The sequence below is a fragment of the Octopus bimaculoides genome, chromosome 16, assembly GCF_046866305.1.
Source record: "Octopus bimaculoides isolate indiv1 chromosome 16, ASM4686630v1, whole genome shotgun sequence".
NCBI lineage: Eukaryota > Metazoa > Mollusca > Cephalopoda > Octopoda > Octopodidae > Octopus > Octopus bimaculoides.
The window spans coordinates 13,853,934-13,878,933 of NC_142943.1; the positions used below are offsets into that span (position 1 = coordinate 13,853,934).

Consider the following 25,000-nt stretch of genomic DNA (forward strand, 5'->3'; position numbering starts at 1 on the left):
GTTTAACGTCCGCTTTCCATGCTAGCATGGGTTGGACGATTTGACTGAGGACTGGTGAAACCAGATGGCTACACCAGGCTCCAATCTGATTTGGCAGAGTTTCTACAGCTGGATCCCCTTCCTAACGCCAGCCACTTCGATAGTGTTGTGGGCACTTTTACGTGCCACTAGCACGAAGGCCAGTCAGGTGGTACTGGCAACGGCCACACTCAAAATGGTGTATTTTACGTGCCGCCTGCACAGGGGCCAGTTCAGCGGCACTGGCAATGATATATATATATATATATATATATATATATATATATATATATATATGATGCCATGTAAAAGCACTCGGTCCACTCTGTAAGGTGGTTCGTGTTAGGATGGGTATCCAGCCATAAAGACCCTGCCAAAACACACAGTGAAGCCAGATGCAGTCTTCTGCTTAGCGAGCTCCTATCAAACTGTCCAGCCCATGCCAGCATGGAAAACAGACGTTAAATGATGATCATGATGATATATATATATATATATATATATAATAATATTAGGGACAAAATCCAAAATTACAGGTAAAAAACTCAATTAAAATCAATTTATAAAAAATTAAAATTAAATTGAGCCTTATAGATAAAGTATATATAAAATATATAGTTTTAGGGAAAATAACCAATTTTCAAGAACTCATCGATGAAAATCCACTATCACATATAGAAAAATTAATTATTAATTTTTCTATATGTGATAGTGGATTTTCATCGATGAGTTCTTGAAAATTGGTTATTTTCCCTAAAACTATATATTTTATATATATATATATATATATAGTGCCCCTGGACTGGCTCTTGTGTGAGTGGCACATAAAATACATCATTTTGAGCGTGGCCATTGACAGTACCGCCTGACTGGCCCTCGTGCCGGTGGCACATAAAAGCACCCACTACACTCTCTGAGTGGCTGGCGTTAGGAAGGGCATTCAGCTGTAGAAACTCTGCCAAATCAGATTGGAGCCTGGTGTAGCCATCCGGTTTCACCAGTCCTCAGTCAAATCGTCCAACCCATGCTAACATGGAAAGCGGACGTTAAATGATGATGATGATGATATATATATATAATGTATGGTGTACGTGAATGTTTGCATGCCTATATTTCCAGGGGATTCTAGAAAAGAACCACCTCAAACTTGCTAAAGACTAGACACTTCATTAGTTGCATGTGACCTTCAAAGATTAGAGATTAGCTGACTAACCTTGTCAACAACAAAACACACACAATTCAAGCACAAATGTTTTCATGCATGATATGATATAAAAAAAAAAAGAAAAAAGAAATTCAATACGTTTGTAAATACAATGTGATATGGTACATTAACAGCATAAGCATCAAAGCGAAGTCATTGAGACTGTGTTGATGAGATTGTACAGATATAATTGTCATTGTTCAGAACCATCCTATTATTTTAATGTTATATCCAGTGAGTTCAGACATGCAGTCCACATACACACACACGTGTGTATGTGTGTGTGTATCGTCAATGACACTAAATGAATATACATATGAGTATTTGGAACTATACACTTACAATACAATAGCGTATTCTGTAATACAGTTGTAGAGTATACCTATGTATATAGTCTATGAATTAATGAATTAGAGCATTGTTTAATATATGAATTTCATCAATATTATCATCATCATCATCATAGCTTTTATAACCACTTTTCTATGCTTACATGGGTTAGACAGAGTTTATTGAGGAAGATTTCCTATGGTTGAATGCTCTTCTCGTCACTAACGCTTGCCTGTTTCCAAGCCAGGTAACATTTCTCCACAACTAAACATGTTGCTTCCACTGGCATGGGGAGCCAGTCAGGTGGCAATGGCAATGACCCACACATGAATGATGCTTATTGTGTGCCACCGGCACGGGAGCCAGTCAGGCAGCACTGGAATCAGCCACAGCTACAATTTCCATTTGATTGTGATTTGATTTGATTTAATTTTGATTTTGATTTTGATTTACTTGACTCAATAGGTCTCCTCGAGGATGGCATGTCATCCAACAATTCAAAGGTACTTTTTAAATGGGCTGGTTATGCAACACTGGTGTAGGCTACGGCTGTGATCTCACTTTACTTGCCAGGTCTTCTCAAGTGAAGTCTTTTTTAAAGTTTGTATTGTCTGTATGTTGAAAGACACAGAAACACACGCATGCACAAATAACCAAAAAAAAACCTTTATATATATATATATATTATATAAGTGGAGGCGCAATGGCCCAGTGGTTAGGGCAGCGGACTCGCGGTCATAGGATCGCAGTTTCTATTCCCAGAACGGGCGTTGTGAGTGTTTATTGAGGGAAAACACCTAAAGCTTCACAAGGCTCCGGCAGGGGATAGTGGCGAACCCTGCTGTACTCTTCCACCACAACTTTCTCTCACTCTTACTTCCTGTTTCTGTTGTGCCTGTAATTCAAAGGGTCAGCCTTGTCACACTGTGTCACGCTGAATATCCCCGAGAACTACGTTAAGGGTACACGTGTCTGTGGAGTGCTCAGCCACTTGCACGTTAATTTCACGAGCAGGCTGTTCCGTTGATCGGATCAACTGGAACCCTCAACGTCGTAAGCGACGGAGTGCCAATATATATATATATATATATATATATATATATAATCATTATCATTTAATGTTTGCCATCCATGCTAGCATGTGTTGGACATTTTGACAGGAACTGACCAGGTAGAAGACTGCACCAGACTTCTATGTTTGTTTTGGCATGGAATTTACAACTGGATGCCCTTCCTAACACTAACCACCCAGCAGAGTGGACTGAGTGCTTTTTACACGACCCCAGCACAGGTGAGGTCAGTTTTAGCATGGCTTTTAAAGCTAGATGCTATTCCAAACACCAACCACTTTACAGTGTGGACTGGATGCTTTTTACGTGGCACCAGCACTGGCAAGACAGAGATCTTTTGAGAAGGTGGGGTGCATTGGAGGAGGTGATCTCATGTTAGATGATGAAAAGTTAGAGTGTGAACGAGAGACAGAGACAGAAACAGGTATCTTGCTGTAGAGGAGGTACATGGTTACCCAGCCAGAGAAAGAGAGAGAGAGAGTGATCAAGAATGAGAACAGAAACAGGTGTGCTGCTGTAAAACAGATACTTGGTTACCCAACCAGAGGGAAGAGCAAGAAAAGGAGAGAGAAAGAGGGTAGGAGACAGCAAGAGCGCTATTATATATAATATACATATATCATATATTTGTAATATATGTGCGTATGTATAAAATCATGTGGATAGTTCATCAAATAACTATCATCCTCATGCTATCTTCTTACCACTTTACCAGCATCCCAACAGTATTTAGCCTAACTTTTATTCCGATGTATCCAGACACTACATTAGCATTATCCAATATGTCCATCTCTTATTTAAAAATTTGGTTTCATATTTTGACACAAGGCCAGCAAGTTCGGGGGATGAGGTAAAATTGGTTACATCAATTCTAGTGCCCAACTGGTACTTATTTTATTGAACCTGGAAGAATGAAAGGCAATGTCAACCTTGGCGAAATTTGAACTCAGAACGTAAATGCCGCTAAGCATTTTGCCTGACTGTGCGGGTGGCACATAAAAGACACCATTTCGAGCGTGGCCGTGGCCAGTACCGCCTGACTGGCCTTCGTGCGGGTGACACGTAAAAGCACCCACTACACTCTCTGAGTGGTTGGCGTTAGGAAGGGCATCCAGCTGTAGAAACTCTGCCAAATTAGATTGGAGCCTGGTGTTGCCATCCGGTTTCACCAGTCCTCAGTCAAATCGTCCAACCCATGCCAGCATGGAAAGCGGACGTTAAACGATGATGATGATGATGATGATGATGATGTTAACAATTCTGCCAGCTCACTGCCTTCTCTTAAATATTGGTTTCAAATTTTGGCTCGAGGTCAGTGAATTTGGGGGAGGAGTTAAGCCAATTACATTGACCCCGATGCTCAACTGGTACTTATTTAATCCTTTATCAAAAGGATTAAAGGCAAAGTCAACCTAAGCAGAATATTAGTTCAGAACATAAAAACTGATGAGAGGCTCACTCGTTGGCTATATTCATTAGTTGCATTGCTAGCATCTCAGTAATGGGACATGGGGTGTTTGTATGAGAACTGTTACAAATATGAATGGTTTCCCCTGTTTCTCATCTCGGTCCATAGACTTGCAGTGTAGGTTGTTATTGATGTTTAGCCCTAGGTCATCTCCAAATGAACAATTAACTTAGAATATACAAAATATTTTAGACTTGTTGTACAAACCATTATTGATGTTTAGCCCTAGGTCAGGTCCAACCAAGCAAACCTATAATCACAGACATTCCTGATGTGTTTGTTTTTTTTTAAAACAATCATCATCATCATCATCGTTTAACGTCCGCCTTCCATGCTAGCATGGGTTGGACGATTTGACTGAGGACTGGTGGACCAGGAGGCGACACCAGGCTCCAATCTGATTTGGTAGAGTTTCTACAGCTGGATGCCCTTCTTAACGCCAACCACTCCGAGAGTGTAGTGGGTGTTTTATGTGCCACCGGCACGAAGGCCAGTCAAGTGTGATTTCAGGGATATGTGGCTGCTATATTTCTTAGAGGGTGAGAGACTGTCTACTAGCTCCCTCACTGACTTCTTACTCTGTAGCTTATGTCTAGACATGATGTGTGAGAGATTTGGCAGGACAGCTGATGAAGTCAGTAAAACTATGAGAATTATCAAGATAGATGATCAAACCAGAAGAATGCATAGCTATTACAAAAGTACATATATTATTATATGCTACCACAAACAATATTTTTGAACCTCAGTTGTCCAAAAACCTTGTGTTACCACTTATAACATGCAGTGTTACAAAGCAGATAATCTACTATAATCCCAAACTGTTTTTTAATATTCATTTCATAAAAAATATAAGTGTAATTCCATCAAATTTTGGCACAAGGCCAGCAACTTTAGAACGTTAGTCAATTACATCAACTCCACTGTTCAACTGGAACTAATAATTTTATCCAATGTGCTAACAATCCTGCCAGCTCACTTGCCTTGTATATTGTTTTGTTTTGTTTTTTAATGATATGCTTTCTTACATTATTTCATTTTCATTAACCTTTTACCCTTTAAACTGACCATATGAAACCCAAATATTTTATTTTGTGTTCAAACTGGCCAGATCTGGCCTCTCACACCTACCCTATAATGTCATCCTAAAAATAATCAATCACACCACTGAAATCCCAAAGCAATGAGATATTGCATGGTTAATTCAAAACTATAATCAATTTAATCAACTATAGCCCTTTCCCTACAAAATTTATCAGTTTTAACATCCACGTTTTGCACTCTCATGGGTCATACAGAATTTTAACCTGTTTTTCTAAAGGTGGAAGCCCTATCCGTCACCAACCCAAATCTGTTTCCAAGCACGGTAATATTTCCTGACCAGACACTTACAAAAGATTGGAAATATAATACACCGCTTGTATGACAATGACACTTGCTTACAACTATCATGTGATATCACGACAAAATGGGATTCTTTGAGCCTGCATCCACCAAATCCTCTCACAAGGCAGCTTGGCTTGACCAAAGACTGTAGAACACATGACCAAAGTGCCACACTGTGGGAATGAACTTGAAACCAGGTGGTTTGGAAGTAAACATCTTCAGCACAGGCATACTTGTCACCTGTTAATGATAATAAAAAAAAAATCAATATATTATGTATAAACAAGAACCACAATGTGAAACAGCAGCATAGAAAGTAAGGTTTGAGTTCACTAAACCAGCAATTTTTGTTTGTCCTAGTTGTGGCTATTTCATCTACTTTGCTATGCCTTTGTGAAAAGGCATGAACATCACAACTCTCGGTTCCTAAGTCAGTTAATGGTTCCCTGTCAATGACCATTTCTAAATATCAAATGACCAATTAATTTATCATTCTAGTGCAATGGAATAAGTATTTACCTTTATTAAAGAGTGCCTCTGATTTTTATCATAAGTTGTTCTGATGAAATTGAGAAAAAAAACAAACTTTTAGTTATATAGTTATACAGGTATGGCTGTGTTGTTAAAAAGCTTGCTTTGCAACTATGTGGTTTCCAGTTCAATCCCACAGCTCAGCACATTGGGCATCTTCTACCATAGCTCCAAGCAGACCAATGCCTTTTGAGTGAATATAGATGGAAACTGTGTGGAAGCCCACATATATATATATGTGTATGTATATGTTTTTGTGTCTGTTTGTCCCCACCACCATCGCTTGACAACTGATGCTGGTGTGTTTCTGTCTCCGAAACTTAGCAGTTCAGCAAAAGAGACCGATAGAATAAGTACTAGGCTTACAAAGAATAAGTCCTGGAGTTGATTTATTTGACTAAAGGCGGTGCTCCAGCATGGCCACAGTCAGAAGACTGAAACAAGTAAAAGAAAATATACACACATGTACATATTGTCCCTCCATCACTTGACAGCGTTCATTTGTTTACATCCTTGTAACTTAGCAATTCAGCAAGAAAGGTCAGTAAAGTCTCAGATTTAAAAAAAAAAAATGAGTACTGAGGTTGATCTGGTGCTCCAGCATGGACACAATCCAATGATTGAAGCAAAATAAATATAGGTGAAGGCATGGCCATGTGGTAAGAAGCTTGCTTCCCAACCAGTTCCATAGCCTTGTGAGTTGATTTGGTAGATGGAAACTGAAAGAAGCCCATCATGTTTGTGTAAGTCTTTGTGTTTATGTTTATCCCCCACCACTGCTTGACAACCAGTGATAGTTTGTTTACGTCCCTGTAATTTAGTGGTTCTATTTTGATAGAATAAGTACCAGGTTTTAAAAAATAAGTACTGGAGTCGATTCATTCAACGAAAAATTCTTCAAAGTGGTGACCCAGCATGGCCACAGTCTAATGACTAAAACACATATAAGACAAAAGATAAATATTCTCTTTTACTTGTTTGTCATTTGACTGCAGCCATGCTGGAGCACTGACTTTAGTTGAACAAATCTATCCCAGGACTTACTCTTTGTAAACCTAGTACTTATTCTATCATTCTCTTTTGCTGAACTGCTAATTTATGGGGAAGTAAACATACCAGCATCGGTTGTGAAGCAGTGGTGGTGGGGACAAACAGACACAAAAACGTTTTTTTAAGTCGCCAGACTGTGGCCATGCTAGAGCACCACCCTAGAGAATATTAGTCGAACAAATCAATTCTAGTACTTAGTTTTTTCTGAAGTCTGATACTTATTCTATCAGTCTCTTGCTAAGTTACGGGGACGTAAACACACCAGCATTGATAGTCAAGCAGTAGTTGGGGACAAACGCAAAGACACACACATACATATCTTAAATTTGGTAGATGGAATCAATGGAAACCCATAGAGGTATTCCTCAACCATCTTGTATCTATGGACCCTTTTATTTCCTATTTTACTTGACTAGACCCTCCTAGTCAATTGAGGTTTTAAAAATTACCATATTTTCATAATATAAGGAATTCTATTTTGAAAAATTGCTAAAATATTTTGTGCAGAGTAGAAACAAATTTAATGCAGATAAATTTTAATAAAATCTTTTATGGATTCCCCAAGGGCCATATGGACCCCAGTTGAGAACCAGTCACAGAGAATTTGTACACATGCATGTCCTTGTTTGTCACCACACTACCTAACCAGTGTAGGTTTGTTTATATTCCCATAACTAAGTTGTTTATCGAAAGTGATAGGATAAGTGTCACACTTGCAAAAAAATAATTACTAGGGTTGATTAGTTCAAATAAACCCTAAACCCTTCAGGGTAGTGCCTTGGCCTGGCCACACTCCACTGACTGAAAAATGTATAAGAATAAATTAGCATTAAGTGACTGAGTATTCCAGGGACGTGTGCTCTAAAATGTAATCGTAATCCACAAGTAGAATCAGTGTCACAGAAGCTGGACCTTAGAATCACAGTTAAACAACAGTCTACCATATTTCCACTCAATCTGAAGTTATAGAACAGTAATCCCCAACCATATCTTATCTATGGACCTCCATAACCATTTGATGGTTATAATCTCGTTTTGTAGGTACTTTAAATTCCTATTTTGTTTTTCACATATTGTGTGGGTTAAGAAAGAAACCCAGCTGTTTCTTGTAGTAAATACATCTAAAGCAATATTTTTTCATGGACCTCTAGAATACTACTGTGGAGCTTCAATTTACTATTTTGCTTGTGTGAACCCCAATAAAATCTTATATGGACCCTCAGGGATCATACTGACCCTGATTGAGAACCACTGTTATAGAAGACTTGCCAAAGTTGTCATACAGTGGAGACTGAACCCAAGACCTCATGATTAAAAAACAAACTGCTTAACCATTTGGCCATGCTGTACCTATTGTGTACATGTGTGTATATGCTGGCATGGATGTGTGGTTAATTGTTTGCTTTGGAACAACTAATGTACCCCTAGGCTGACCAATGCCTTGCAAGCAAATTTAGTAGATGAAAGAAAATAATATAGAAAGCTAAGTGAGTGTGCTTTGATTTTTGTTTGTTTATAGATTGAAGTTTGTGCATTTCTGATGAAATGTCAACATCACCTTATGTTGTGGTGTAGGCTTTGAAAGGGTGTCGAGATAACAGGTAAATGATGATTGTGTTAGTCTTTTGAGTAGATCTACGGCAACAGAGACTGGTTAATGTAAACTGAAGAGCATCCTATAAGACCAGTATACCAAAAACAATGTTTAACGCCAATCCAGTGCTGATCAACAATATTCCAGTTGTGACTATGCAAATGTACTTTGTCTTTCAGCTAGTAGCAAGTAATTGGTAGATTTTGCTGCTGTTTCTAGCACACATAGAGGGAGGCTAACTTCTTGGGACATCATATTGTGGCATATTTCAAATGAGCCTTAACCCTTTTATTACCATATTTCTGTTAAAATACATTGCCTTTGTTTTAATTTTGAAAATAAGAATTTAGTAAAATAACCTGGTCTGTATTACAGTGGTGCTTGGAACAAATGAAATTTTGTAGGAAGGTTTTTAGATCACTTTCAAACAAAAAGTTCATATAGAACCAGGGACAGGGCAGTCTCAGGCAAGTTGGTATCAAAAAGATTAAAAAGAGCATTCAGGACTTAACCTTGTGTCCTATCAAATAAAGGATTATTAGTAAGTTTTCTTTAAGCTCAATTCAATTAACTATACTTCTCTGAAACCAATTGAAGAAAAATTGTTTTGGCACAGCAAGTATGTGGTTAGTCCCAAAAAGCCAACTAAGTTTGCAACTCACTTTCAACCCTAGAATGTAGATTCTTCCCACCTACTTATGAAGTATAATGCCTTGACTTTATTGATGTTCCACCACTAGTAAATAATCCATGAGAAAAATCAAATTTTTCTCATTACAAATGTGTGCAGTCATCATTTGTTAGTGCCAGGTAAGTTTTTTTCTTTTTTCAATCTTGCTGCTACTATACCAGCAAGTTAGAAAAGAAACTGGCCTTAAAGTATTCAGTTAACGTATGACATCAACTTAGATATTTATTTATAAAATAATTCATATAAGTCATTATATCTATTCATGCAAGCATTAAAAAGTGACAATGACTCAAGTCAACCTCTTATTAAAAACAAACCCCTCTTTTTTGGTGGATGGAGGAGGCTAAAGATTTGCAATTTTACATGGATTGAAGAATTATTCTCTGTATAAACTACAATATGAATTTTTCTAATTGTCTTTTGCTAATTCACACAAACATTAGATAATGAATTTCATTAATGAAGAAGTATGGTAAATACTGTATTAAAATTCGTACCATACTAAATACATCACATTTACATATAAGTTATACCATATACAAGAAGTGGGGTGCTGAAAAGTTCCTGGTTTTAAGAGTATCACAAAAGGTCTGGTTGGAGGCCCAACTTTCCGAGTTCTTTTACATAACTTAGAAAAACTGAAGGACTGTTGCAATAGATTTGTGAATCCAAGAGGAGAATATGTTAAAATCATAATTAACTGATCCTCCTGGATTTTCTTTTACCCAAAGCCAAGAACTTTACAGCATCCACCTCATATATTAATCAATATAATTTACTGTAATTAAAGACGGGGTTCACCTTTAATTACTTTTTCGTTTGAGTTCCTTCTATTGTGTGGGTTGCCACCAATGCTATTTTTCTTCTTTTTCATTTAGCATTGTCACTGATACGTTAGATTGCACCCTGAATTTCAGTACTTAAAATGTACTATTTGTACACCATGTACACCAGAAGACCTGAAATTTTGCCCCCAAATCCTACTTTTATAAGAATACAGGCATCCAAACATCAAAGAATTGCATTCTTGAAAATATATTTTCAATTCTTCTATATTACACAGAAAAACATTTCATGTTACAGAATTTCATATTCTGAAAACATTTTAACGAAATGCAACACTTCTGAAATAATTCTTGAAAATATATTTTCAATTCTTCTATATTACACAGAAAAACATTTCATGTTACAGAATTTCATATTCTGAAAACATTTTAACGAAATACAACACTTCTGAAATAAGAGAGATACCTGCATTTACAAAATTTTATATTTACAAATTGGTAGTTTCAAAACTACCTTGACTATAGTATAAAAAAATTAATTAACTCCCCACTCGTGACATGCCAAATTACTCAACGTGAGAACCCCAATTTTACTGTTTAAATGTATTTCATGCACATATTTTAACAATTTGATCTTTGCTTCATACATTGTGATTGGTTTACTTTGATAGAATATCCATCGAAGTTACTTTATCAACTTATGCAACAAATTGCTAACTGGGTGAGATGTTTGTTATATTAACTCTTTTGTTACTGTATTTCAAGAGAAATACAATGCCTGTTTCGATTAATTTTCAAAAATGAATTCAATAAATTTAGTCATTAAGCTGGTGCTCAGAAATTAATGAATTTTTTTTTTAAAGAAGTTTTCAGATCATTTTAAAACAAAGAATTTGTATTGTAGACTCAGGGTTGTTTCAGGCAACACTGAACACACAATCTGAAATCCCAACTTTGTCACACAACTAAAAATTCCCCCTAGCTGCATGAGATATCTTTTCAGGTGAAGAACGAACAGGATAGTATCTTGCTCACAAAAATACAAGAGACTATCTGTATTAAGATGTAAAATCTGTGTACAGTAGAGTGGGCTAAGATATTCAAGAACTAGAGACAATATCTGAAGTATTCATGGGAATCTAGCTGCATCAGCTTTGATGGAATAGAATTTCAACACAATACTCAAGAGCCAGCAAGTGTCAACCTGCCAAATATTGCTTTGTATATGAATACCAGCCTTTAATGAGTTTTAGCTATAAAATTAGTAAAGACTAATACTTATTAGGTACACAATATGCTGCTCTTCTGTCAACTGTTGGTAGTAGAGTCAAAGAAAGCTCTTCACAAATTAAAGATTTATAAAGCTATTTACTCAATAGTGACCTACATTTAATAAAACTTGTAGCAAACTGGGTCAAGAGGACAGTCTATTTGAATCAAGAAATCAACAATAGGTGATACTAACCCCCCCCCCCCCACTTCCCCAAGAAGATTAGATAATCACTAGATTACATAGCTTAATTGTCCTTCTTAGCTATCTTTATCTAAAATCTTTATCTCTTTCAATAACATCTTAGAAAGTGAATAAGAAAAAAAACTAGTGGCTGTGTGGTAAGAAGCTTGCTCCCCAACCATATGGCTCCAGGTTCAGTCCCGTGTAACACTTTAGGCAAGTATCTTCTACTGTAGCCTCGGGCTGACCAAAACCTTGAGAGTGGATTTGACAGAAGGAAACTGAAAGTGTGCCCACCACCACACACACATGTGGTGTTGGTTTGTTTATATCCCTGTAACTTCTTAATTCAGCAAACGAAACTGATAGAATAACGGGGTTTTAAAAAAAATTCAAGGCGGTACCACAGCATGGGCACAGTGTAGTGACTGAAACAAGTTAGGAAAAATCATTAACAATATTTACCACACACACACAACCATAGCCACATGGCTTCAAGTTCTCACTGCATAGAACCTAGGGCTGTCTTTTACTGTATCCTTAGGCTGACCATAACAAAACATGTTAACAAACTCATTCTGTAGATCAGCTTTCAAACAAGTTAAATAAATAATCCACTAGATGAAAATATCTAAGGATTAGTGGGCAGGAAAGGTGTCTGAGTGCCATCATGGAGAATCCCATTTAAAACAAATAAGCACTAACACTGAAAAAAATAAAAAATACCCATCACTAAAACCATTATGAAACTAATTTATGACTGTTACTATTATTGAATTCTGATCCAGCAACGAAATTTCAGCTCCTACTCTTTGGATCAATGCTTTGCCGTATCCTCTCAACCAGAAAAAAATTTTTTAATCTAAACCAAAATGTAAACAAAGAATCAGATGCTATTGCTAAGGTATACCCACCCATCTTTGTTTGTCTTTTACTAGTTTTAGTCAGACTATGATCATACTGGGGTACCTCCTTGAATCATTGGTCCAACTAATCAACCCCAGTACATTTTTTTGAGCCTTGTACTTTATCAGTCACTTTTGCCAAACCACTAAGTTACAGGGACATACACACACACCAACACTGGTTGTCAAGCAACATAAATAATAATAAATGTGCCCTTTTAAAGCCTAGCCAAGCTCATGGGCCCTGTTTCCCGGTTTCAATGGCTTATGTGTTCCCCAGCCGGATGAGATGCCAGTCCATCGCAGTGTTACTCAGTGGACTGGAGCAATGTGAAATGAAGTGTTTTGCTCAAGAACACAACGCGTCGCCCCGTCTAGGAATCGAAACCACAACCTTACGATCATGGTGCCAACACTAACCACTAAGCCACACGCCTCCACTGTCAAGCAACATACACACACCAAATCTACTCCTAAGGCTATAGAAGACACTTGCCCAAAGGCACCATGCAGTGGGACTGAACTTGGTATTGTGGTTGGGGAGCAAACTTCTTACCACACCTGTGGCTAAACAGCTATCAAAAGAAATTTTAAAACTATTTACTATTTCAGAATGGCTAAAAAAGGTCAGAAACTATCAAAGGAAAAATTAAGCAAGAAGCTTCAGGACCATACCAAAACTGAACTGGATAAATACAACAAGTTGTTTAATCCACAGACTCATAAACAAGAGAAAACTAAAAAGCCAGAAGGTTTAACTTTGGCAGAAATAATTCAAAAGAAAAGAATGAAGAAGAAAAAGCAATATGTAAGATATCCTTTTCACTATTTCATCCAAACAGGATTTTAGGGTCACGGTTGTAGACAGGGATTATAAAGAGAAAAACCAAATGTAGGGTCACGGTTGTAGACAGGGATTATAAAGAGAAAAACCAAATGTAAAATGGATATCTTAAGTTAAAGCAAAACTAATTCTACAAAAAACAAAAAAAGTTTCTTACCTTGTACCTTTGCAGAAATTATACAAAGCCACACAGGAAGGTAAACACTGCTGGTACACATAATCAGTATATCACATGTTCAAACTTCTGTGTTTTTGTCAACACAATCAATACACCAAGACATCTTGTATAAATGGAATCGATATAATTAAATTAAATTACTGCTTTTATATATTAAATCCCAGAGAAAGTTAATTGTGGGTACTAGTTAATAACTCACCTGCCTGTATTCTAGTTATGTTCCTTATTGTACAGTGCCTATTAACAAATTCTAAAACTAACTCTTTCAGAGAGCAGGCCTTGACCCAAAGAAAGATATCTGGAACAACATTGATGCATTAGAGAAAAAAGTTGACTATAACCTCAGTGTGCTAGCTTGCACAAACCAAATGGAAAAACCTTATGTGGATGAAGAAATATGGAACCAATTCACAAGTCTTGACTTTGTACAAAGTATGGATAAGTTCTTAAACAATACCATGTATGATGTACATCATCATCATCATCATCATCGTTTAACGTCCGCTTTCCATGCTAGCATGGGTTGGACGATTTGACTGAGGACTGGTGAAACCGGATGGCAACACCAGGCTCCAGTCTGATTTGGCAGAGTTTCTACAGCTGGATGTACAAGGTTTATTAAGGAAACTTCCAGTGAAATAAGCTGTTTTTGTCTGAAGTTTAAATAAATGTGTCAAAGTATATTGTTGTCTTATATTTTCGTACAGCTTTTTATCATTTCAGTCTTCATGCAAGTCTAGTCCCAGATACACAAAATGTACTTTTCAGGTGTTTTGATTCAAGAGAAATTTTACTGGTACTTTTAGCAGAATAAAATCATTCTTGCTTTGAGGACAATCACTAAATAGAATCGCTTTTGTTTAAGTTTCTCGTAAGAATTCTCAGTCTAACAAAGGTGTTGCTGGCCCTTAGTGATACATATATTGATAGCAAAAAAAAAATAATAAAAGGACAAAAAAACCGAGCTGAAACAATGATTAAATTTTATATTTTATTTGAATCAGAGAATTTTTTTTTCAGCATTAACAATTGGAGTTTGACAACTATTAAATTAAAATTTTTAAGCAATTTCTTTGTAGAAAGGGGGGAAATGTGATTTTGGCATAAAATAGAGCCCTATAAAGTTAAATATAATTAGTAGGATTATGTTTACTAGTCCTAAAGAATTCTATAAACAATAAACAAAGCTATAAGTTGTTTTACATATATAAGAGAAATAAAACTTTATACTGCTAGAGTGAAGATGCAAGTGAAATGTGCACCTAATTTAAAGCTTAGACAAATGAACTCTCAATGCTGAGAGAGCTTAATTTTCATTGAAAAACTTATATAAAAAATGTTAAAATAAATATAAGAGGGAAGCAATGTGATGTGCCCAGAATATAGAATGAAAAAGGTTTTAATCAACCTCTTCAATGGTAGGGCCACTGCCTGCTCCTGATGTTGCACCATCAGAGGAACCTCCGAAATTTGGCATACCACCAGGCATACCTCCTGGCATACCACCGGGCATACCACCAGTAGCTTGATAGAGCTTTGTGATGATGGGGTTGCAGACTTTTTCTATTTCTTTTTGTTGATGTTCAAACTCTTCTTTTGATGCCAGTTGATTCTGATCTAGCCAACTAATTACTTCTTGACATTTATCAATAATTGTTTTCTTATCACTTTCATTAATTTTGTCCTTCACTTTCTCATCCTCTACTGTTGATTTCATGTTAAAAGCGTAACTTTCCAAAGAATTCTTGGCTGAAACACGCAGGCGTTGCTCCTCATCTTCCTGTCGATATTTTTCAGCTTCATTAACCATTCTTTCAATGTCGTCTTTAGAGAGACGACCTGAAAATAAGAGAGAAATCCGTAAGCTCAATTCACGTCAATAATTTCTAACAACATAGAATGTAAACATTAACCACAACCTACAGAAAACACTAAATACCACAAACTTAGAAAGTAAAACTGGATAAACAAAATTTGCACAACCCCATAGTCTGTCTCCCAAGATTTACTGTCAACTCCAGAAAATTCTAAAACTAGGTAAACAGTAACACTTACCTTTGTCATTTGTGATGGTAATTTTGTTCTCTTTGCCTGTACTTTTATCTGTGGCCGATACATTCAGGATACCGTTTGCATCAATATCAAAGGTTACCTCAATCTGAGGAACACCTCTAGGTGCTGGAGGGATGCCTGTTAGCTCAAATTTTCCAAGCAAGTTGTTATCTTTGGTCATAGCTCTTTCACCTTCATAGACCTGGATCAGCACACCAGGCTGGTTGTCTGAGTATGTGGTGAAAGTTTGGGTCTGTTTGGTTGGAATGGTAGTATTTCTTTTGATTAATGGTGTCATGACACCGCCAGCAGTTTCAATACCCATGGACAGTGGTGCTACATCAAGCAGTAGCAGATCTTGTACTTCTTTGTCTTTTTCCCCTGAGAGGATGGCAGCCTGAACAGCTGGAAATACAAAACATCAAAAGTCAATTAATATACTTCTAGCTATTGAATAACAGCATCAAGTAGGTTAGATTTAACGTTATGGTGACTCGTTACAAAATTAAGGTAGGTAATGTTAGCCAATTGAATAGAAACAGACAAAAACAAAAAACTTACCGGCACCATATGCAACAGCTTCATCTGGATTAATGCTCTTGTTCAATTCTTTGCCATTAAAGAAGTCCTGCAATAATCTCTGAATCTTGGGGATACGGGTTGAACCACCAACCAATACAATCTCGTGTATCTGAGCTTTGTCTAGTTTAGCATCTCGCAGTGATTTCTCAACTGGTTCAAGGGTACTCCTGAAGAGATCAGCATTCAACTCCTCAAACCTGGCTCGGGTGATGGTGGTGTAAAAGTCAATTCCTTCATACAAAGAATCTATTTCAATGCTGGCCTGGGTGCTTGAAGACAAGGTCCTCTTAGCACGTTCACAGGCAGTTCTCAACCGTCGAACAGCACGTTTGTTGTCAATCAGATCTTTCTTGTATTTTCTCTTGAACTCCTGAACAAAGTGAGTTACCATACGGTTGTCAAAATCTTCACCACCCAAGTGAGTATCACCTGCTGTTGATTTTACTTCAAAGATGCCGTCTTCAATAGTTAAAGTGGAGACATCAAAAGTTCCACCACCAAGATCATAGATAAGAATGTTTCTTTCACCACCAACCTAAAAAACAAGATGTGACAGTACATTTTAAGAAGACGTGTAATGCATATCAAGTGAAAAACTGTCACATTATTTGCAAGTGTTGAGAGGATGACATACAAAGACAACTATTATGTAATGCAGTAAATTATTGTAAAAAGTTATCTCTTACCTTTTTGTCCAAACCATAGGCAATAGCTGCTGCGGTGGGTTCGTTAATGATTCTCAAGACATTTAGACCGGCAATAGTACCGGCATCTTTGGTAGCCTGTCTCTGGGAGTCGTTGAAGTAGGCGGGGACAGTGACCACCACGTTTGTTACAGTCTACAAGAAAGAAAATAAGATGGAAAAAGTCACACACGAGAACATACACACGTTAGGGATTCGAGTAAAAAGCTACACGTTATCTGAACTTACCCTGCCCAGATAGGCTTCAGCTGTTTCCTTCATCTTGGTTAAAACCATAGAAGAGATTTCCTCAGGAAAGAAGGTCTTCTCTTCTCCTTTGAACATAACCCGCAGTTTTGGTTTAGTGTTTTCATTCGTCACCGTAAACGGCCAGTGTTTCATGTCACTCTGGACTGATTTGTCATCAAATCGACGACCGATTAGACGTTTTGCATCTGTACAAAAATAGCAAAACAATTATTTCCACCAACTATCACACTTTAGAAACTGATTACAAGCGAATATAAATAAGAACCAAGTTTGTTACTCACCAAAAACGGTGCTCTCTGGGTTCATGGCGACTTGGTTCTTAGCAGCATCTCCGATGAGACGCTCGGTATCAGTAAATGCCACATAGCTGGGAGTGGTACGGTTTCCTTGGTCATTGGCAATGATTTCAACCTTGCCATGTTGAAAGACACCTACACATGAATAGGTGGTCCCCAAATCTATTCCGACTGCTTTTGACATTCTGGAAAGAAAAAAAAAATTTTTTTTTAATTCACATAATTACTTGGGTCAATGTTTACAATATTACCCGGAAACGAAATGAATAAAATTGTGCAATGGGTGTAAAAAAAGAATGTGTAGGAAACGAATATGAAAACAAAAGTGCACAGAAAGTAACGGGCTGTTGGGAGAGGACTTCGGAAAAAATCACAAGATCCGAATTTTTCCCCACATAATTTGAGAAATAAGCTTTTGTTCAATGAAACTTAACGGAAAACTGAAGGCGGATATTAAAAAAATATTAAAAACAAAAAACGTTAACGAAAACAGAACAAGGCGTTTGTTTCAATCTAAATCAACTTGTCCTACTTAACAACGACTTTCAATACTGACATTAGGACGGTGACATTTAATAATAAAAAATAATCCACAGATATACAAGAATGCTAACTACATTAGCATGCTTCAAGATAGATCTATTCAAAATTCCTTCATAACCAAACTGTAACAATCTTCGAAACTTACTTCGACCACAACATACATATACACTTGATCATAAAACATGTAAGGCTATCCAGTTACTTTGCTGCTTTCATAAACGATCGCCGAAAATGCATCTTACACTGTAAATGCAGAATCAAACATCTATATTTATGAAATTCCATGTGAAAAGATGTTTTCAAACTGTTGAAAAACTGAGAAAACAAGTCTTCTCAGATGTCGGTTTAAATAAGGCGAAGTGATAGCAGAATCGTTAGAGCGTCGGAAAAAATTCCTTGCGGTTTATGTTCTGGCTCTTTACATTCTGAGTTCAAATCCTGTTGAGATAATAAACCTTGCCTTTCATTCTTCCGGGATCGATTAAGTAAAGTACCTGCCAACAAGTACTAAGAATTTAATGGTACCAACTAAAACCTCCTACCCTCATTTTTGCTAGCACTGTCAAAAGACATATATGCAGGAAGGGAAGAACCATGAAAGTAGCAATTAAGATGCTATGTGGCTCCAGGTTTTAATTGTCAACCTTCATTTAAGTTCCGGATTCACTTTGAAAAAAAAAAAAAAAAACCCCAAAAAATTCCAGATGGTTTTCTTTGACAGTTTAAGTTCGACACTGCAAGATAACGTTTCATTCTTTCACCATTAAGCATTTACAACAGATACAACACTATCATATATATATATACACACACATACACCTGATTAGATTTCCTTTCTAGCCAGACTTGGCAGCAGTAGCAGTTATATCACACACAGCATGAGGCGAACCGAAGAACATTCCAAGCGCTTCCAAAGCTTTGATTTCAAAAAATTCTTCAGAAATTCTTCATAACTATAAACATTACATTAACAGCGACATGCTTAAATTAATTGTAACGAATAATATTTAAAGAATATTCCCACAAAGAATTACAAACGTAAACAAAATTCTATACTTCTATGTAAGTGACTTCGAAGGAAACTTATTAATGGCGAAGACGAGAAGGAATCTTGAACAGACACATTTGTGTAGTTTGTATATTAATGTGGTGTGTTTATCATTAGAACATAGTTTAGGGGTTTTGTTATGATAATAGTTGTGTTTCTCGCTGAGATGGAAAATAGAAAAATAGAAGAGAAACCATGAAACCATAATAATGGTTTCTCTTCCACAATAATGGTGAGGAACCGTTTCATGTGAAATATTTAGATATTCACTGACAGATTAAAGGATGTAAACATATGCTGTGGCACTCATTAGTTTCTTCTCGGCGCTTTTAGTTGAAGACAATAAATATTTATAAAAGACAACAATGTAAGAAGCGAAGAACGACGCCAAATCAATACAAGATGGTTCTGGAATCGGCAGAGCGGTGGAATGGTTAAGTTATTATTGCTGCTTATGAACTCTCTTTTATCGTTTTCCTCGTTCAATGTTGTTAAACAAGGTATATTAATATTAAAAATAATGATTATGTACATGATAAATTAAGCGACGGATTTGAGATCAAACGATAAAGAAGAAGGAAGGGAGACAGAAAACGAGAAAAGATGGTTCGAGAATCATAAAACGGTAACAAGCAGAAATATATTCGAGGCTAGCAGAAGAAGATCGTAAAAAAAAAAGCAGGAATCAATATAAATGTTTGCACAAAAATGTAGTGAAAGATCCAAGGAACCCGTTAAGAATATAAATAGATAAATAATAGCTTGCGAAATACCTCAATTGCCTTCTCAAGCACGGAGCTTCGGCGACAGTAGACCAATTGCAAGTGAAGCAATGTCTGAAAAGACTGACGACTTCTCGTTGAGGTTTGGCTGAAACTGATTCAATGACGTCACTTGTATTAACCAATCAACACGCAGCAGAACGTTCTGGAAGCGAAGGTTTTTTTTTTCTTTTTTTTTAAATTTGAAAAAAAAATTATATTTTCCATCCTTCTCCTTAACAATAAACACACTATATGCTCGACCATGCAGCCCAGTATTTTGTCATTAGCTTAGTGAATATTTGTTGTAAATGACAGTCACATGTCCTTTATTACGCTCGTTAAATTATAAAAACAGCACATGAATACCTCATTTCACTTTTCTCCTACCATCCCTCGTACGATACATGCATGCATATGTGTGTGTGTGTTGTGTCTGAAGACTATGTATTCTCGAACCATCCAAAAGGCAGGAGTGTATAATTGTTACACACGCATAAATGTGTGCGAGTAAGATTATATATATATATATATATATATATATATATATATATATATATGTGTGTGTGTGTGTGTGTGTTGCGTGTGTGTGTGTGCGTGTATGTGTGTGCGTGCGTGTGTATACGTGCATAATTTATGAAAGGGTTATTGCTTTATGTTAATAAATTTGTTTATATATTCAATCGGCAATAATGATAGTTGTAGCGGCGTGAAAAATATTTTACCAGAAGAAAAATATACACGTGTACTATATATATATATATATCACGCGTGTGCGTGTGTAACTTCTGTGTATCTATCTATATATATATATATATACACACACACACACACATGTATATATGCGTGTGTGTTTATATATATATATTTATATATATGCGCACACACATATATATAACAAAAAATACATTATGTGCGTGTGCGGCCTGGCATGCATTTATGTATTTATTGTAAATTAGCAGTGAGAAGCCGGTTTAGTTTTCTGGTGCAACAGTTGCTTCGATGGAATCCAGGAGAAAGGTCACAGGAAAACTTCAGCAAATGACTTAATGTTTCATTTTTTTTGTTTTTGTTTTTCTTTTGGTGCTATTGCTTTATTTGAAATATTGAATAAAACGTAATTTTCTTCATACACATGTATTACCATTATATAAATTGTGTTGTCATAATTATGTACAGACGGGTCAGGTATTTTCAATTAATTTGAAACAACTTAAAATAGTTTATTATTTTAATTATTATACATAAAAAAAATTAAATGTGACATTTATTAGTCAAAATTGTGTTTTTTTTTTCTTCTAGGCACTTTATTACCCATCCATCAAAAATGATTTAATAAAAATTAACGTAGCTAACAAAGGCAAGATGATCGACCTAAAGCTTTTTAAAATTGTTTCCCATTTACAGTTTTTAAATATAAAAAGCATGGGCGTGGCTAACCATGTGGTTTCAGTTTCATTTATGTATGTATGTATGTATGTATGTATGTATGTATGTATGTATGTATATGTGTGCGTGTGTATACATATATGTGTGAATTTTTGTCTTGACATCACGTGATGGTTGTAATCGAGCATCACTGTCATACAAGCGCTGTTCGTTTCTAAACTTCCTTGAGAAAACGTCTGATCACGGGGTAAAGTTTTGCTTGTAAACGAGTGGGGGTTAGCGACAGAAAGAGCGTCCAGCTGTAGAAAATCTGCCTCAACGAATTACGTCTGAGCCATGCAAGCATGATAAAGTAGACGTTAAAACGACGACGATGATGATGAAAAGAGAGTCCGTGAAATTATAATATTTGATAGTTTATTCGGTAAATTTTCAGATTAACACCCGCACGATTTTCACTAGGGTTTTAGGGTTAGGGTTACGGTTTAGGGTTACAGTTACGGTTAGGGTTTTAGGATTGGAGAATTCCGTCTCTAACCCTAACCCTGGTCCTAACCCTAACACTAACCCTAACTCTAAACCCTAACCCTAACCCTAACCCTAAAACTAACCCTAAACCCTAACCTTGACCCTAAAACCCTAACCATGACCCTAAAACCCTAACCCCAACACCCTAGTGAAGATCGTGCGGGTGTTAATCTGAACATTTACCGTTTATTCCTTTATTCAACGATTCTCGGTAAAAAAAAGGGTTATCGATGTTTTCATGTGAAATATTATCTAGGTTATTATGTTATGCACCAAACTCAAACCATCAATGATCTTACTTCTCTGGACATGTGGTAAGAATGTCTCGGGAAAGAATCGCTGGACAGGTCTTACCGGGCTAGACCACGAGCGAGATGGTTGGATAACATCCATAAGCTTGTTTGATCTCGCTTAGGGATTGAGCCAGTTCAACTGGAAACAATTGCTTTTGAAAGCACCCTGTCGAAATCGTGCTTGACGACTCTGCTTCCACCACCCTCCCAGGATTAAGTGGGTATGAAAATAGTATTTAATCCAAGTAGCCTTGTGAAATATCTCTGAACTCTCCTTATAAAAATCTGAGGGAAAACTAAACTGGTCATTTAAAGATATTTCTTACAATACATCACACGTTAACGAGAATGGGTCTCTCCATTGTCGCTCGACCCCCTAGAAATAGCACATATATATCCCTCAAACCATACTCTGTCTTAAAAAGAGAAAGATGCATTGGTCAATGTTTAGAACGTAGTAGTCATGGTTTGAGTGCCTATGATCGTACATCTGCTTGGTCAGGGCTCCCCCACACCTCGGATAAGACCAAATTTGTCACGTTCTAATTTTGGATGATTCTTTCCCGAAATTACACAGGGCCGGGTTAAGACCCATAGAGGCCCTAAGCACTTAAAAGATCTTGGGGCCCCCATATATATGTACATATGTAATTCAAAATATAAACAATAATAAACCATAAAATAAATTTTTGGTTTTCAAAATGAAACAAAACTATCAGTAAGATGGAAAATGTTTATTTATTTATATTTGAAAAGTTTTCGCCTACTGTTTTAATTGCAAATCTGATAAGATCTTTACTGACACCACGAAACACTTCGAAATTATCTTAGCAAATTTAAAGCGATTTCTTTTGTGCCGTAAAACATTTACCATTTCTGTGATGCCCCGCTCCCCTTTATGCTTCAAGCACGTGTTTATTTTGCTCAAAGGTTAATCCAGCGCTATTTATACATCTAAACTAAGAATTAAATAATAAAATAAATGCGCCTTTTTAAAGCCTAGCCAGGCTCATGGGCCCGGTTTCAATGTCGTATGTGTAAGTAGATGTCGGAGTCGATAAACGCACATCTACTTATTATAATTTATTTATTTTCTTGTACATGGCTGGAGGTCGATGAGAGGTCAAGGATTCCATGAAGCGGTCGATGGTCTAAAAAGTTTGGGAACCCCTGCCGTAAACAGTAGACCAGAAGTGCCGGCTCCACAAAAGCATCGCCGGGTGGGAATAACGCCCCCCATCCATCTACGCTGCTATTTGAAAATCATTTTTACGATTGTAAGACGAAGTAAAGAATGTTGTCTAAAATCTCCAAACATTGATTATCATAAGAAACAAGAAGCATTTCGTTATAATTTAACCTCGATATATTTCCAGAATATTTTATCTGATTTAGAATTTTATATAAATCGATCTTCCGTGATTAAAATATCTTGACGGTTTAATGGTCTAGTTCAGTGACTCTCAACCATTTATTTATTTAAAAAAATTTTTTTTTTTACCAATGGATCCCCTTGATTCCTATTTTGCTCTACTGGACCTCCATTGTCATTCGGTGTTTTAAAAATTCTGTTGTATTTTTATAATTAAATATTATCAGGAATTTGGAAGATACTTGCCCAAGGTGCCATGTCGTGGGACTGAACCCGCAACCTTATGGTTGGGAAGTAATCTTCTTACCACGCATGCACCGTGTAAAAAAAAAAGTAGTTAAAACATTTTGCGTATTGCAGAAATATAACCAATTTCTTGCACGTAAACTTGAACAAACTCATATATGGACCCTCACCACCACCAACGGTTATATGAACCCCGGATGAGAAGCACTGGTCCAGTAGCTGCATATAACCATTTTTGGTGCTAGAAACATTAAGACTTTTGGCGCTCCTTCGTTTCTGCGGGTCAAAAGGAAAGAATGCCGGACTTTTCTTACATCTCTTATGGAAGAAACTTTCGACATGTTGCTTCTCAAAGCCCAGTTACAAGTCGTCCAACACAATCCAATAATGTGCCGGATTGGCCGTTTTACAGAACAGCACTTTGAGAAAACTTCCGTAAACATCGCTTTTATTTAGGATCATTGATAACGAGCCACAAGAGGTTTCTCGTTCGCTTTAGAGTTTTTAGTCGAGTACTTTTTTAAGCGTGGGCGATATCTTTCGTTAAAAATAATTTTTATTTTGTTCATTTCTTTATTTTTAATAATTTAGTATTTCAAGAACGAATATATTCAATGATGAAAATAAATTCGTGGGACCTACGTTGTACAGCATTACCTATGTTTGTGTTTAAAAAATGAAAATATTCAATAATATGACAGAATAGATAGAGTGCCATGACAAAATGTTTCCCGGGTTCAAATCACGCTGGGATCAACTTAGCCTTCCATCCTACAGAGATCGATGAAATAAAATACCAGCCAAACTCTGGAGAATGTTTACTATTCCTATAAAGCATCCCAGATGTGAATAAAATTAAATAATAGGGAACTAATTAATAAAATATTCGATAATGTTATATAAATAACGAAAGTATTCGGAACTGAAAGTAAATCGATGACATTCGCTTTGTCCATAAGAGACGAGAAAGCTCGAATTCTAGAAACGATAATTGCGTCATAGTCGCTGACGACGGATATGACGCAACAAAAGGCTAACGAAACGAGGCTACAGAATATTCGTTAAGTTGTTGATTTGCTTGCTGCTATGTTTTCCAGCTACAGACTTCCCTTCAATTAACCCGATAATTATATCACTAAATCACAGTTGTCTTGTTGTTTTACTTTTACTCTCTCTCTCTCTCTCTCTCTCTCTCTCTCTCTCTCTCTCTCTCTCTCTCTCTCTCTCTCTCTTTCTCTCTTTCTCTCCCTCTCTCTTCTCGCTCATTCACTCTTTCTCTCCTCTCACTCCCTTACTGTTTTCGCTTATCCTTTGTCACTTTAAAAGCTCTTACCATTTCTCTTTTTTTCTCTCTTCTCACTCATTCACTCTTTCTCTCCTCTCACTCCCTCACTGTTTTCACTTACCCTTTGTCACTCAAGTACTCACCT

General features: G+C 36.6%; 2 protein-coding genes across 2 annotated transcripts in view; one reads left to right on the top strand and one right to left on the bottom strand.

Moving 5' to 3' along the window:
• LOC149132278 (uncharacterized) overlaps nucleotides 1-14,190 on the top strand; it is a 22,904-nt gene extending 8,714 nt beyond the window's left edge. The window contains exons 2-3 of the mRNA XM_089364166.1: nucleotides 13,098-13,293; nucleotides 13,777-14,190. Coding sequence (XP_089220292.1) covers nucleotides 13,099-13,293; nucleotides 13,777-14,043 — 462 coding nt within the window. The 5' untranslated portion in view covers nucleotide 13,098 and the 3' untranslated portion in view covers nucleotides 14,044-14,190. The remainder of the gene's footprint in view (nucleotides 1-13,097; nucleotides 13,294-13,776) is intronic.
• A 283-nt stretch (nucleotides 14,191-14,473) lies between these two features.
• Nucleotides 14,474-19,825, bottom strand: LOC106878391 (heat shock cognate 71 kDa protein). The gene is made up of 7 exons (XM_014927588.3): nucleotides 19,755-19,825; nucleotides 17,376-17,575; nucleotides 17,074-17,279; nucleotides 16,828-16,980; nucleotides 16,121-16,676; nucleotides 15,563-15,964; nucleotides 14,474-15,346 (listed from the first exon to the last, which is right to left on the bottom strand). Exons 2-7 carry the CDS (start codon nucleotides 17,572-17,574, stop codon nucleotides 14,907-14,909), a joined length of 1,956 nt encoding a protein of 651 aa, XP_014783074.1. The 5' UTR covers nucleotide 17,575; nucleotides 19,755-19,825; the 3' UTR covers nucleotides 14,474-14,906.
• Between the last annotated feature and the right edge of the window lie 5,175 nt (nucleotides 19,826-25,000).

Coding starts and splice junctions, on each gene's coding strand:
- LOC106878391 (XM_014927588.3), bottom strand. CDS start 17,574: ATGTCAAAAGCAGTCGGAATAGATTTGGGGACCACCTATTCATGTGTA. Junction 16,981..17,073: donor CTGAAGCCTATCTGGGCAGG/GTAAGTTCAGAT, acceptor TCTTTCTTGTAG/ACTGTAACAAACGTGGTGGT. Junction 16,677..16,827: donor CCTATGGTTTGGACAAAAAG/GTAAGAGATAAC, acceptor CTTGTTTTTTAG/GTTGGTGGTGAAAGAAACAT.